Source organism: Hydra viridissima, unplaced genomic scaffold, assembly GCF_058129835.1.
Source record: "Hydra viridissima isolate aposymbiotic clone 2 unplaced genomic scaffold, HvirCarnegie_v1 scaffold_3, whole genome shotgun sequence".
NCBI classification, from domain to species: Eukaryota; Metazoa; Cnidaria; class Hydrozoa; order Anthoathecata; family Hydridae; genus Hydra; species Hydra viridissima.
In genome coordinates this window covers 8,383,023-8,396,950 of record NW_028324302.1, presented here as the reverse complement: position 1 = coordinate 8,396,950, position 13,928 = coordinate 8,383,023, and the positions used below count along the sequence as shown (strand labels likewise).

General features: G+C 31.4%; 2 protein-coding genes across 2 annotated transcripts in view; one reads left to right on the top strand and one right to left on the bottom strand.

The window, feature by feature from the left end:
- LOC149890848 (phospholipid-transporting ATPase ABCA1-like) overlaps positions 1–13,928 on the bottom strand; it is a 32,709-nt gene that overhangs the window by 5,231 nt on the left and 13,550 nt on the right. The gene's annotated exons all lie outside the window — the stretch shown is intronic.
- Positions 4,967–8,780, top strand: LOC149890849 (uncharacterized). Its single transcript, XM_090083344.1, has 2 exons — positions 4,967–6,479; positions 6,605–8,780. Exon 1 carries the CDS (start codon positions 5,754–5,756, stop codon positions 6,204–6,206), a length of 453 nt encoding a protein of 150 aa, XP_089939470.1. The 5' UTR covers positions 4,967–5,753; the 3' UTR covers positions 6,207–6,479; positions 6,605–8,780.

Genomic DNA, 13,928 nt, shown 5'->3' with positions numbered 1-13,928 from the left:
TTATTATCTTGCTCAATCCTGTGAACTGTTACACATAAAATGGCAGAAAGTGGTAAGGGAGGCGTTTCTGCTCCAATGTTGGATTTAACTGTAGATAGATTCGCTGCATTTCGTTCATGGATTGAGAAATGGCATGATTATGTTTTGTTGTCAGATTTAGAAAAAAAAACCAGTAGCATATCAAGCTGCTATGTTAAGATCATACATTGGAACGCAAAAAAAGCTGCGTTTTGCGTTTGCGTTCCGAAATAAAAACTCACACGCAAACTCAAATGCATTTGACGCAATTTATTGCGTTTACTTACGTAAACGTAAATGCAATTTACGCAAATAACTGCGTTTACGCACGCATTTAATACGCAACTTACGCATATAAAATGCGTTTATAAACGTAACTCAAACGCAACTTACGCGTATAATTGCGTTTACAAACGTAACTGAAACGGAACATACGCATATTATATATATATATATATATATATATATATATATATATATATATATATATATATATATATATATATATATATATATATATATATATATATATATTCCATTTCCTTTAGCGTATCATAAAATTTACAATAAGAAAGATCGTGTATACATATAGCATATATATGTTGTATATATATCGTGTATATATAGCATATATAGTTACTTACTTTGACTCAGTCTTCTCTCCCTTCGTTCGTTGCACCTTACAGTTTATTTTTACATTTCTTTTTTTTTTTAACAATTGTTTTTATTCTCTTCTTTTGATTTCTTATCTTTTCAAGTTTAGGATAGGGTGGGGCAAGATGTCTATAAAGTTAACATTATTAATTTACCTAGGTCTCACAAATGCACAAGGGACTTGACTTTAGGAACATCTTGCCCCACTAAAAGTTACAGAAAATTAGTTGTATTATTTGTGTGATTATAGTAAAGAAATATTTGTTTTGTGGGTAATTTATTCCACAATATTCCTAATTTTAAAAATTTTAAAACTCAATCAATAAAACTAGTTTATTTGCAATTAGCTAGTTTTGGATGAAGAAAAATGCCCTTTTATGTTGGGGGTAAAACGTCCTGTGATTATTTAGTGTTAAAAACTTTTTAACACTAAATAATCACAGGACGTTTTACCCCCAACAAGTTTATTTCTTTTGAAACAAAACATAAATATTAAAACTAAATATATAGACGGCGTTTTACCTGACGCATAAAAGGCCATTTTCCTCTTTTTACTAAATACTATGTTATTCTATTTGTTATATTTTTTTTTTAGATTATAACTTTTTTTTGTTTTGTAGATCTTTTCCCAGCCATGGGCAATTAATTCCTTTGAATAATTGTCCCATTGTATGTTTTTTCATTTTATATATAAAAAGGATCGCTTTAAACGGGCAATCAACCACAAAAACACTTTGCGATTGGTCAGCGCATGCGCACACTTTAAAAATTGCTTAAAACAAAGGAAAACTCATTTTCCGCTCACAAATTGAACGCAATCATACTCAGTTGTGTACCGTACTATTACTTTAATCAAAACTATTTTTAGAAAAAAGTATAGCTTAATACCTTTAACTAGTAAGCTCATTTCAATTATTATAAAAATCTGGCTATATTCACTCAATTTAAAAACATATTACACTCATTTTAAAAGGAGCCATTATAATAAGAAATTAAATGTCATTTTTAACAAATTTAATTAATAATTATTTTTTAAATTCGTTATAAAATGACCTAAAAACATGTTAAACACGTAATAATTTCTTTTAAGGGATATGTCTAATGACATTTCCTTATAGCATAAAGAAGTTCCTATAGACATTTCCTTATGATATGCAGCTTATATAAAAAAAAGTATAAAAAAAAATTAGTTTAGGAAACAAAACCAAGTTTTACTTAATTGTTTCATAAATATCTAATTTAATATGACACATCAATTTCGCAAGAGTAAGATCTATCATGAGGATATCATAAAGTCTTGTTCAAAAAATAATAATCTTTTGGCAAATTTATCTAAATAGTCTTTTGGCAAATTTATCTAAAGACTCGTGTAATTTGATCAACAAAATGCAAGATTTTGTTCAAAGAAACATTTTTCCGAAAAAGAAGTTTATTGTAAATTTAACTGAACGGGTATTTAAATTACTTTTTCTTAGATCTAAAATGTTATTAAGAACAATGTAGCGCATGATTTTTATATATCTTAGGAGTATACTTTGTATCTTCATTTCACTACATCTGATACTCAAATAAATAAATCACAAAATGATGTTGAGTTTTTCTGCATATTGTGTAATCAATAGTTTACAGCTCGTATTGGTCGAACATCCAACATTAAGAAGCATTTACAAAGAAAATATCACGACATTTTGGGTAAATGGTTTGACTCATACGACACACTAAACAAATCAAATAAAAAGCGAAACGTGCTAGATGCCGATACTTTGAACGCTATCAAGTTCTTTATACATCAAACTGCTCGATTAATGCATTTAATCCTTTTGCGATTAATCCTTTTTTGAGGAAACTAGTGAAAGTTCCACTTCCTTGTGCAAAAAGTTTTAGAGAAAATTTGATACCAGAAACGATGGCAAAATTATCAAACATAATTAAAGAAAAATTAGACGATGCCCTGGTTGTCACTTTATTTAGTGATATATGGACATCTCCTGAAAATGTTGGACTTTATTTCAGTTGGTGCAACATTAACGAACAGTGATTTAAAAAAAGAAATCATCATTATTGGTATGGAACAGATGACGGAACGTCTCAATGCAGAAAATATTAAATTAGGGATTGAAAAGATTATAAATACCTTTACCTTCAATAAATCAAAAATAAATGGTAAGTTTTTTAAAATTTTATTGCTTTAATTACTGTAAACACAATGAATTTATTGATTACTTAAGTTATTTATTTAACAGCGACTTACATGTGATGAAGGGAGCTCATTTGTCAGACTGTTTAAGCAATTATTTGAAAAGTCTCAAGAAGATAGAGTTGAAGAGACGAAAGGTGGCGATAGCGCATATGAAGATGATCCATTGCTGAACCAAGAGGTTGCCCTTTATATTGAAGAAGCAGAAAATGAGCAGCTAAAAATATGTGAAGATGAAGTCTTAAGTATTGAAATTCAAACCTCTGATGAACATCTTAAAGTGCTATTAACTGAATCAAGGAAGCTTACTTTTACAAATGTTATTCAGTTAGCCAAAATAGCTGAGGAAGTAAACATCACTAATGACTTTAACGAAGATAACGAATACGATCTTCATAGTGCTGAGCTAATAAAAGATCTTGAAATTGAATTGGGAACATCGAAACTACCGCGGTTTTTCTGTGCAGCTCATAAAACAAATATCGCTATTAAGAAACGCTATTAAGAAACAAAAATATGTGTCGTTTTCTTGCGACGCTTTCAAAGTACGCAAGAAGCATAAATCATTCTATAAATAGCGTTCAATACCACATAAAAAATGAAGCTAAATTACAAACAAGTTGTGACGGAATTCATTGGTCAGCTGCTTTCCTAATGTTACAAAATTTTCAAAGTGCTTACAAAAGAAATGCATTCGATTCGGAAAATCAATGCCCAATCGAATTAGATAAGATTGAACTATACCTACAAATCCTTCTTCCCGCATACCAGTTCAACTTAATTGTACAAAAGAATCTTTCATCGATTGCTGATGTTTTGCCTGCATTGACTATTATAATTTCAAAATGGAGTAGAATAGAATTACAAGAAATTGGAAAAGAATTTGCTAACTTGTTAATTTCTTCTTTTAAAATTAAAGTTTCAGTGCAAACTTAACTCAGGAATTTATTTAGTAGCATCACTGTTGAATATCTCAAAGCTTAAATTATGGTTCTTTAGACCTGATTGGCAATTTATTGTTAAAGGTATTTAGTTATTAGATTATATTATTTAATTAAGACAAATAAAAAGTTTTAAAACTTAGTTTAAAAAATAGTTCTTCAAAACCTAATTTATAAATTTAACTACTTTTATATATAAATTTATTATATTAAAGTTTGTATCACAACCCAAAATTGTTTAGGAGCAGTAGAAAAGCTACACGAAGTCCTGAAATTCTTTACGCCACGCAATATTTATCAAAGTGCTTTAGAATCGCAACCAGGATGTGAGCTTACACAAGCGAAAGAATGATTGAGTTCAAATGATCAGCAAACTGATTCGCTCAGCGGATTTATGCTAGATGATAACTATTGCCCAGAAGCTCGGCAGCCTAATTTACAACTTTATTTACTGGAAATCGAAAAAGAAAAACTTTACTTTTTTAAGCAAATCGAAGAGAAAGGACTTGCTATATCTGTGTATCCTTCTTATGATTTTTGGTTCAAAAAATTCTAAAATGCCAATGTTACGAAAGCTATTTGTCATCTTACTAAATATTCCATCAGCAGCAGCTTTTATAGAGAGATATTTTAGTACTTCTGGTTTTGAATGTGAAAAGAGACAAGGCAACATGAATGCTGATCTGATTATCAGTCGCTCATTGCTAAAAGTAAACTTAAAACTTCTTGAAAGTTCAAATGATTTTTCGGACGACGATGACTCAGATAGTGAAATGTAAACTTATCATATAAAGATAATATATTTTTTGAACTTGAAAAGCACAAAAATAAAATGAATATATAATGCAATAGTTTCAATAATAACAATAATTTTAATAATAACGGTTTAAATAAAAAGTTATATATCTTTGAGTTAAAAAGTAAAAAGTATCTACTTAACAATTCGCGTTTTCTTAAAAAGACACATTTTTTAAAATAGATTAGGTATGTCGCGTTTGAGTCAAGTTTGCGTTTGAGTTACGTTTATAAAAACATTTTATATGCGTAAGTTGCGTATTAAATGCGTGCGTAAACGCAGTTATTGGCGTGAATTGCGTTTACGTTTACGTAAGTAAACGCAATAAATTGCGTCAAATGCGTTTGAGTTTGCGTGTGAGTTTTTATTTCGGAACGCAAACGCAAAACGCGGCTTTTTTTGCGTTCCAATGTATGGTTAAGATATACGTTTTCTTCAGAAACTAGAAACATTTATGAATCATTAAAGCTAACCGAAAACGAAAAGACAGATCCAGCTATTATATTGGAGAAAATGAAAAATGTTTGCCAAGGGTATTGATAATGAGACTTTAGAAAGACATAAATATTTCCAACGTTTTCAAGAAGATGATAAATGTTTTGATGATTTCTTAACAGAAGTAAAATTGTTAAGTAAAAACTATAATTTTTGTAACACTGCAGATTGTTTTGGCAGTCTATTAAGAGATAAAATTGTATATAGGATAAGATGTGACAAAGTACGAGAAAAATTACTTTCTGAAAAGAATTTGACACTAGATAAAGCAGTAGAAATTTGTTGCTCTTCAGAAAAAGCACAGGATGGTGTATCTGAACTACAGAATAATAACACTCAGAGTGTAGACGGTATTGGATAGCAATTGTAGGGAAAAATTAAATTTACTTCACCCACATGAAATACTCGTAATAAAAAAAGATGTTAAATTTAATTCATTGAGATGTAAATTCTGTTTAAAAAAGCATCCTTTTATTCAGGGGTTGTGGTATTATGAATCACTTCTCAAATAGTTCAGTGTGCCTAAAAACAAAATCAAATATTCCTGATAAATGTGATGATCAACAAAAAGATAATAAAATTTATCAAGCATGCAGCAGCATCTAGGTGCATTGTTTTTGGGTAGAGTAGGAGTAGATAATGCACCTTGGGAATGCAGAAGGACACAGGTGGAGAGGTAACAGTTATAGGAACTAATCATTTAAAAAAGTTTGGAGTTAAAATTAAAAATTTACATGTTACTAACAAACAATTAATAGATCCTGATCATAAAACACTTGATTGTCTTGGTTACTTTCAAAAATCATTTTCAATCAATGGTCAGAACAGTGAATTAATTACTATACATGTTTGTAAGAATGTGCAAACTGCTTCATTGGGAAGACCTGTCTTGTTTAACCTGGTTAAAATAGACATTCCAGAAGGATTCATGTGTGGTACAATTACAAAATCAAAGTGTAGCATTATAAAACAGTTTCCATCAGTATTCAAAGGGTTAGGGACAATTAAAGGTGATCCTGCACATATTACAGTGCAAGAAGATGCAACACCATACCACATTGGAGCACCACAGCGAATGGCATTCCCACTTCACAACTACCAATAGTAGTTGTTAAAAAAACAAACGGACAGCTTTGTATTTGTATTGATTTGACACAGTTAAACAAAGATACAGAACACGAATTTTATGAACTTCTGAGTGTAGATGATACATTGGTGCAACTAGGAAATGGGTGAAAATATATGGCTAAATTAGATGCCAACTCAGGATATTGGCAGTTACAAATGGATGTTGAAAGTCAAGATTTTGATCAAATCATTAAAAAGCTGTTTTACAAGTTAAGCTTTCTTAATGTAGACAATGAAGTTTAGAGAAATGGTAACTACTAATTATTCCATATGACTTGTCAGATGACAACATAACAATGATGTATTTTCATTTCATTTTGTTGTTATACTCATGCAAAAGAACGTTATTTGTTGTTTTCTATTTTTCTAATTTAGAAAAATGTACTAAAGGCAGTAAAACCATTGACCAAAAAAGTTGAAGCTATAAAAAATTTTCCATGACCAACAAATAATACAGCTTTACGTAGCTTTCTTGGTATGGCTCAGCAATAATCAAAATTTAATCCTTCGCTTGCTAAAGTAGCTCAACCTTTAAGAGATCTTTTAAGTTCAAGATTAGCATGATTTTGGACTGACAATCATTCAAAAGCATTCACTCATTTTCTGCTTCTTCACCCATTTTGACCCACTACGATGTTAAAAAACCTGTAAAAATAAGAACAGATGGAAGTTTATTAAATGTACTTAGTGAAGTTGTTTACCAGGGTCATGATGGTGTATACAAACCAATTGATTGTGCATCTAGATTTTTGACAATGAAATTATTAGCCAATCGAAATGGAAATGTTAGCTGTAGCATGGGGGTGAACATGCATTTCAAAATATTTGTATGGTCTACCAAATTTTATATTGGAAACAGATCACAAACCATTATTCCCCATATCAAATTACTGTTCACTTATTGAGATGTCTCTGAGAATTCAAAACGTAAGAATGAAGTTGTTCCTGGCAACTTGATCACTGATGCAGATGCAATGTCTAGTGCACCTGTATCTCAACCTACAAAGGAAGACGAGACAGCAGAAAATGATCTTAACATACATGTTAGTTCAATAATAAAAAGTATGCCTGCTACAGAGAGTAGTTTAGATGAAATTAGGAAGAAAATTGGAGAAGATAAACTTTTGAAACAATTGGAAGAAAGTATAATTTCGGGATGGCCTAATAAAAAAAAATACTGTCCAGCTAGTCTCCAGCCTTATTGGGATTTCAAAGATAAAATAGTTAAAATTGATGGACTTTTGTTATATCAAAACAGAATAGTAATCTCAGTTAGTATGTAAAAAGAAATTCTTTCAAAATTGCACGAAGGTCACTTAGGAATTGAGAAGTGCAAACAGCATGCATGTCAGAGTGTTTTCTGGCCTGGTTTACATAAGCAAATTGAACAATTAATTCGAAAATGTGAGGCATGTATGAAGTATGTCCCATCAAAGCCAAAAGAACATCTGTTATCTCCTGTAATTCCAATGCGACCATGGCAAAACTGCAAACCAATTTGTTTCAATGGCCCAATAAAAACTATTTAACTATTGTTAATTACTATAGCCTGTGGACTGAAGTGTTTCTGCTTTCAAGTACTAGGTCAACAGATGTAATGCAAGCATGCAAAGAATCATTTTCTAGAAATGATATCCCAGAAGAATTAGTGTTAGATAATGGTACACAATATGAATCAAAATTGTTTCATCAATACTCTCAACAGTGGGAATTTAAACACATAAAGAGTAGTCCACACTATGCACGATCGAATGGTTTAGCAAAAACCACTGTAAAATCAATAAAATTGTTGATAAAAAAATGTTATATATCAAATGAAGACATTTATAAAGGTATCTTAATAATACGTAATACTCCAATAAAATGTGGCTTATCTCCAGCAGAGTTATTACATGAACGTCAGCTGAGAGACAATTTACCCAGATTTCAAACTCAAAATAAGGAACAATTGAAAAAGTCGAAGAGAGAATTCAATCTAAAAAATACCAAAATAAAAGTATTGGTCCTTTTGTACCACAGGTCTTTAGACAAGATCAAAATGCTGCAATTCAAAATGAAGTAACTCGCAAATGGAGTCTAAGAGGTAACATAGTTAAATGTGTTGCCCCTAGATCGTATGAAGTAAAGTTGAATGACAATGGACATATTCTTGATCGAAATCAGATTCATCTTAGAAAAGTGTATGCAATATCTGCTCCTTGTTTGAGTTGGGAAAATACGGCAATAATGCGCAGAAACAATCCTAATCTTCTGGTTGATGAATACAGTAGTAACGCAACAGTTTCACCTGATTTTGAGAGTGAGAAAATGATAATTGCAAATAAAAACAGATTAGTTAAAGATACAAAAGAAGAACAAATAAAAGTATCCAGTCGCGGACGAATAATAAAGAATAAAAGGCCACACGATTATGAGGAGTTATGAGTTATTGACATTTATATTTGGGTTATGTTTTATTTGGGACATGTGTCATTTATATACATGTATAAATATACGGGCTGATCTTAGAGATCGGTTCCGGTCTTAGAAAAAAAGATAATTATAAACACAACAGCTAGGAGTTTTTTTATATTTAAAATTCATGTCTTAATCCATCTATAACTTAAAAATAAAAATACTAAACACCAAGTTGAATCTAGCGACTACAATTTTTCTAAAGAAGGAAAATTGATCTAGTGTCTGATTTTGTGGAATTGTTTTATGAAGTCTTTAGGCACTAATGTTTTACTGAGGCTGGACCTTGAATTAACTGGGAGATGAAAAATAAAGTAAGTGGTCTTGAAATTTATGAGAAGAGCTTAATGACTAATCGTGTTTGTTATTCACATTCATCTAATATTCCGTTAGCTTTCTAGATAATGGAGTCTCTTCAGAGGAAATGAGTGAAATAGCTGTTGCTCTATTATGGCATCGTTGTTGATCTTTTGGTAAATTCAGGATCCAAATTGATTGTTAACATACTTGAGCATGACAAGAAGAAAATTTAGTGGCTAAAAGTTCTACCTAGTATATGAAATCTCATGAGCACCTATAAAGGGTTTTGATTGAGTCCTGTTGTGATTAATGCTGTTAAAAGGAACAACCTTTTTTTAAGAGACTTTTTCTCTGTAAGCCATGAGAGTTGTGGTATGAGAAATGAATAACAAGCCTTGTATATAATAGTAAAAACTTAAGTATAATAGTTTACACTGTAACATTAAAAAGTTTGTATGTTTTATACTGTACTTTAAATTAATCAATTTTTGTTTGTTCGTTAATAGTTCAATACCTTATAAATATAAATGATGTTCTTTACTATATCATTTTTTAAAAGTAACGCATCTTGTGTGATTTAAGGCATGTTTGGCTCTAATCAGTGTTCGGTTACACCACTAAATATTTCTTTTAAGCATAGCTTTTTTCGGCAAATAACTCACTAAAATAAACGTTACCAGGCAAAAGTTGTTAAAAATTAAAATATTAATTTTTTACGACGTAATGGTTTGTCTTATCTGAAAAATGAGAATCTTTAAAAATAACCTAAATGATCTCTAAGCACAACTTCTTTAGTAATGTTAAGTCTAGTACACTTTTATAATTGTTATTATCCACTTGAACAAATAATGATTTGTGGTACGATTAGAAAATCCGACGTTTTTTTTAACTTTCCAGCGTCGCCCCCTATCACGCCTAAAATGAGCGAAGATCGTTAAAGACACTTTTAGATATATAGACACTTAGCGTATTAAAGGTTTGTTCTTTTTGTCGGTTGAAACCATGTGATCAAATTTACATTTTTACTTGACATCATCAGGTTGTGATCAAATAACATTTGTTGAATAGCTAATAAAGAGGTCACGATTAGCGTAGATCACGATAATGCCAACCTAGCTGACCCAAGAACGCCACATGTATGGAGTAATAGCGTACATATCAAGGTACCCTGTGATGCAAATTTTGAAATCATTTTATTTTGTCCGCTGAAAATAACTTCATTTGAATGTTCAAACTGAGTGAAATTGACTTCATAGTTCGCCAATAAAAACACATGTAGAATGAGAACCACTCTATACAATTTGATAAAATTTGGTGCAAATGTTGCCTACAACCACACCAAACTTTTGATAAAATTTCAGTCGGATTGGTTCACGGGCTACGGATTTATGGCAGTTTTAGTTTAAATTTTGTTAGTTTTTTGCTACTTATACCTCAAAACATTACCGATTACTGTGATATTTGGTCACTATTTCAAAATTATGGATACATGAGTGTTCCACTATGTAATACCAACAATTTTTATTATAATTGTTTAACTGCTACATGTACCGTTTTTATTTTATAAACCAAAATATTGGTTTGCTATTTAAAGCGTGGTTTGGCTTGGCTTATGCATAGCGTGAAAATCTCGACAATTCCTAAGGTATAAGCTACTGCCAAAATGCATAAAAATGGTAAAAAATGATTGAAAAGCTTTTCTAAGGGTACCTACATGGAAAATAAAAAATTTTTATTTCTGTTAAAACAGAAAAACTGTGAAAAAGACCAAATATTTGTTACATGGACTAATACCATTGACTTAAAAAGTTTAGATAACTAAGATAACTGACTGCTAAAATGTTCGGAGGGCCAGTCTGAGGAAAATCAATCTTTACAGATTTGGGTTGTTTTGAAACAAAATTTGTAAAACTTTTATAAAAATTGTTGCAGAGGCACAAAAAGAGAAAATCTTTATCAAAAGTTTTCTAAAAGTGTAATAATTTTAAAAGAGAGAAACGTGAAGGGGAGAATAGTCCTTTGAAGAGCGGTAAAAATCTTTTGTAGGACTGTCTCATCAAATAAGATTTCATCTAAATTGTCATTAAGAGTGACAAGTATGATTGATTTAAATAGTTATAAGTATGTTAAAAATTGCAATTGTTAACAAGTGTCATTAATAATTGTTAACAAGTATCACTACTTTAAACAATTATATTAATAATTGTAAGTATATTAACAATTGTAAGTATGTTAAGTGGATTGTTATCTAATTTAAATTTAGGTTAAACTTTTTAAAAGGCAGAGTTTGATTTAGTGAAATTAGATTTAGTGAATTAACACAATGTCAAATCAAACAAAGATTCATGATGAAAACCGAAAGTTTGTGTGCTTGCTCTGTCTGAAAAAATGTTTAACACAACTTACTGTTTTCAAAGCAGATCGAATATGCCAACTGTATAAGACCAAGATCAATATCAGTGATTTTCGTATACCACAAGGACTCTGCGAATCGTGCAGAACTACTTTGTGTAGAAAACAAGAGGGGAAAGAAGTTGCACTCCCCCTTTGTTTGATTTCAAGCCAAAGAAGTGAAACTTGAAACAAGAGGCACGATGTATTGTTGCCTAATCTGCCAAATGGTTCGTTCAAAGCTGCAAGAAAAACATCCTCTTGAAGAGCAAACCACCATTGACAAAGAACAAAGTGTGCGCTGCAGCACATGCCTCAGCCCTTTAGGAAAAGGTTTGCCACACCAATGCTCTTAAATAAAGTACAGGGAAAGCCTTCAATCTTTAACATCATATGATACCAAAGCAGCCGAACACATTGCATCTCGAGTTATTTCCAATAAAGAATTATCCCCGGAAGGAACTATTCGACTTACTAGAGCATCCGGTGGGCCTCCACTTGCAATAACCCCCGGTAAAAAACTTCCATATATTGAAAGAAAGTCTTGACTATTAAGAAATGAGACTAGATAGATTTCAGGAAATGTATTTTTGACAAGTTTCTAATTTCTTTAAAAACGAATAATTCAAAAGCTTTACCAAACTTTCTAAAATTTATTATAAACATAAAATATGCATACTTTTGTTTCAGGTCGAAGTAGTGCCCTGTCACCATCAAGCGCTCCAAAATTGACCACTCCAGCTCTTTTAAATGTACAATTAAGTACGAGCCTGTCAAACAACGGATAAGAAGAATTGATCAAAACTATAAACAAAACATCAAGCAGCAAGATGGTACAGCCAAAATTTTACGTGAATTTCCTTAAACCAGGTCAACACTTGAGTGATTTCTTCACCTGTAGTGACTTAATAATCACCGACGGAAAAGGAGATTCTGGTACAATTCGGGCTGTTGCTCACTGCAATGATTTATCAAGTCTTGTGAATCATGTTATTCAATCTCAGAAAATTTCTGTTGGCTATTTTGTTAAAGCTCGGAATTGATGGTGGCAAAAGTTTTATCAAGTTTTGTCTAAGGATTGTCGATACTGCGTTCAGGGATGAAACCAGCTCACCGCCACAAAAACAGGCTCTCACTCAAATGACAGGTAAAAATACTGGAGTCAAGAGACATTCATTCTGGAGTCAAGAGACATTCACAAGAGACATTCATTCATTTACTGGAGTCAAGAGACATTCAATAACATTCTTGTTGCGGTATTAGAAGATTTGCCAGAAACTGACTCCAATATTGAACAAACCTTGTCCCTAATTAATGCGGGCTTAAACTAATTTTGGCTTGTGAAATGAAAGTTGCAAGTATAATTGGTTGTCTTCAAACCCATTCAAGTATGCACTCTTACTCATTGGGTGACGTCAAATCAAAGTGTTTTGCCGAATCAGGAAATTTGAGAACACTGGGCTCAATCAAAACTAGCCTCAAGTTTTTTCAGCAATCTGGCAGGGATGTTGCTAATGCAAAGCTTTTCGGCAATATCATTTGAAAGCCAATCATCAGCGGGCCTGACAATCTTCTGATTTTGGAAATCATTCCACCGATGGAATTGCATCTCCTCTTAGCAGTTGTCATTCATCTTTTCAAGATCCCAAAAACTGCTTGTACAGAAGCTGTTAAGTTGCCAGCTGCTCTCCACACTTAACTTAGCCCATATCATGGGGGCCAGTTCGGAAACGAATGCAGAAAGCTTCTTAAAAATGTTGATGTGCTGCAGCAACTTGTTGATAAAAACTTGGTATCTTTCACATAATTAAAGCATTTAAAAGTTTCAATTTAGTTGTCAAAGATTCGCTGAAAGAATTGAAAATTTCAAAAGGTGTTATTTAATGATAACTGGTGCAAGCGTAACACCTAAAATTCACACCGTCTTCTACCACATCAAGGATTTCATCAGCCATAAAGGATTCCCCTGGGGCCCTATCGTGAACAAACTGTTGAAACAGCTCGTCAAGATTTTTATCAACATTGGTCAATGTATAAACGAAACAATAATTATCCAGAGTACAAAAAAAGATTGTTGTGCTGCATAACTGATTTAAACAGTAAGCATCTTTAAAGAACTACTAGCATGATTTGAGTTATTAGAGCTAAGGAGCAGAAAATCATAGCTTACGGTTTATAATGAACATTTTAACCAACTTTACCCTTAAATGCTGTTAATTTAAAAATTATGAATTTTGATATTACATTTAAAATAGTATTGTAGAGCATTTGTACTAAAAGAGTATATTGCGCTATCTAATAATAAACTTTTTGTGGAGAAAATCAAAAAACATTTCTTAAATTGTAATCAGATGGTATCTAATGGTAATATAATTTTAAAAAAAAGGGTTTTGATTGTTATGGTATTATTTAATTTTGAAAGTAAATCTTTTTAAGAAGAATTCAAGAGTCAATAAAAATATGTTAACAGAGATGCATTTTTTTGGTTTTGTTTTACCAACTAGTTGGTAACAGTTGCAACTGGTAGTCTTTCGACCAGATTTTACACTTTTTT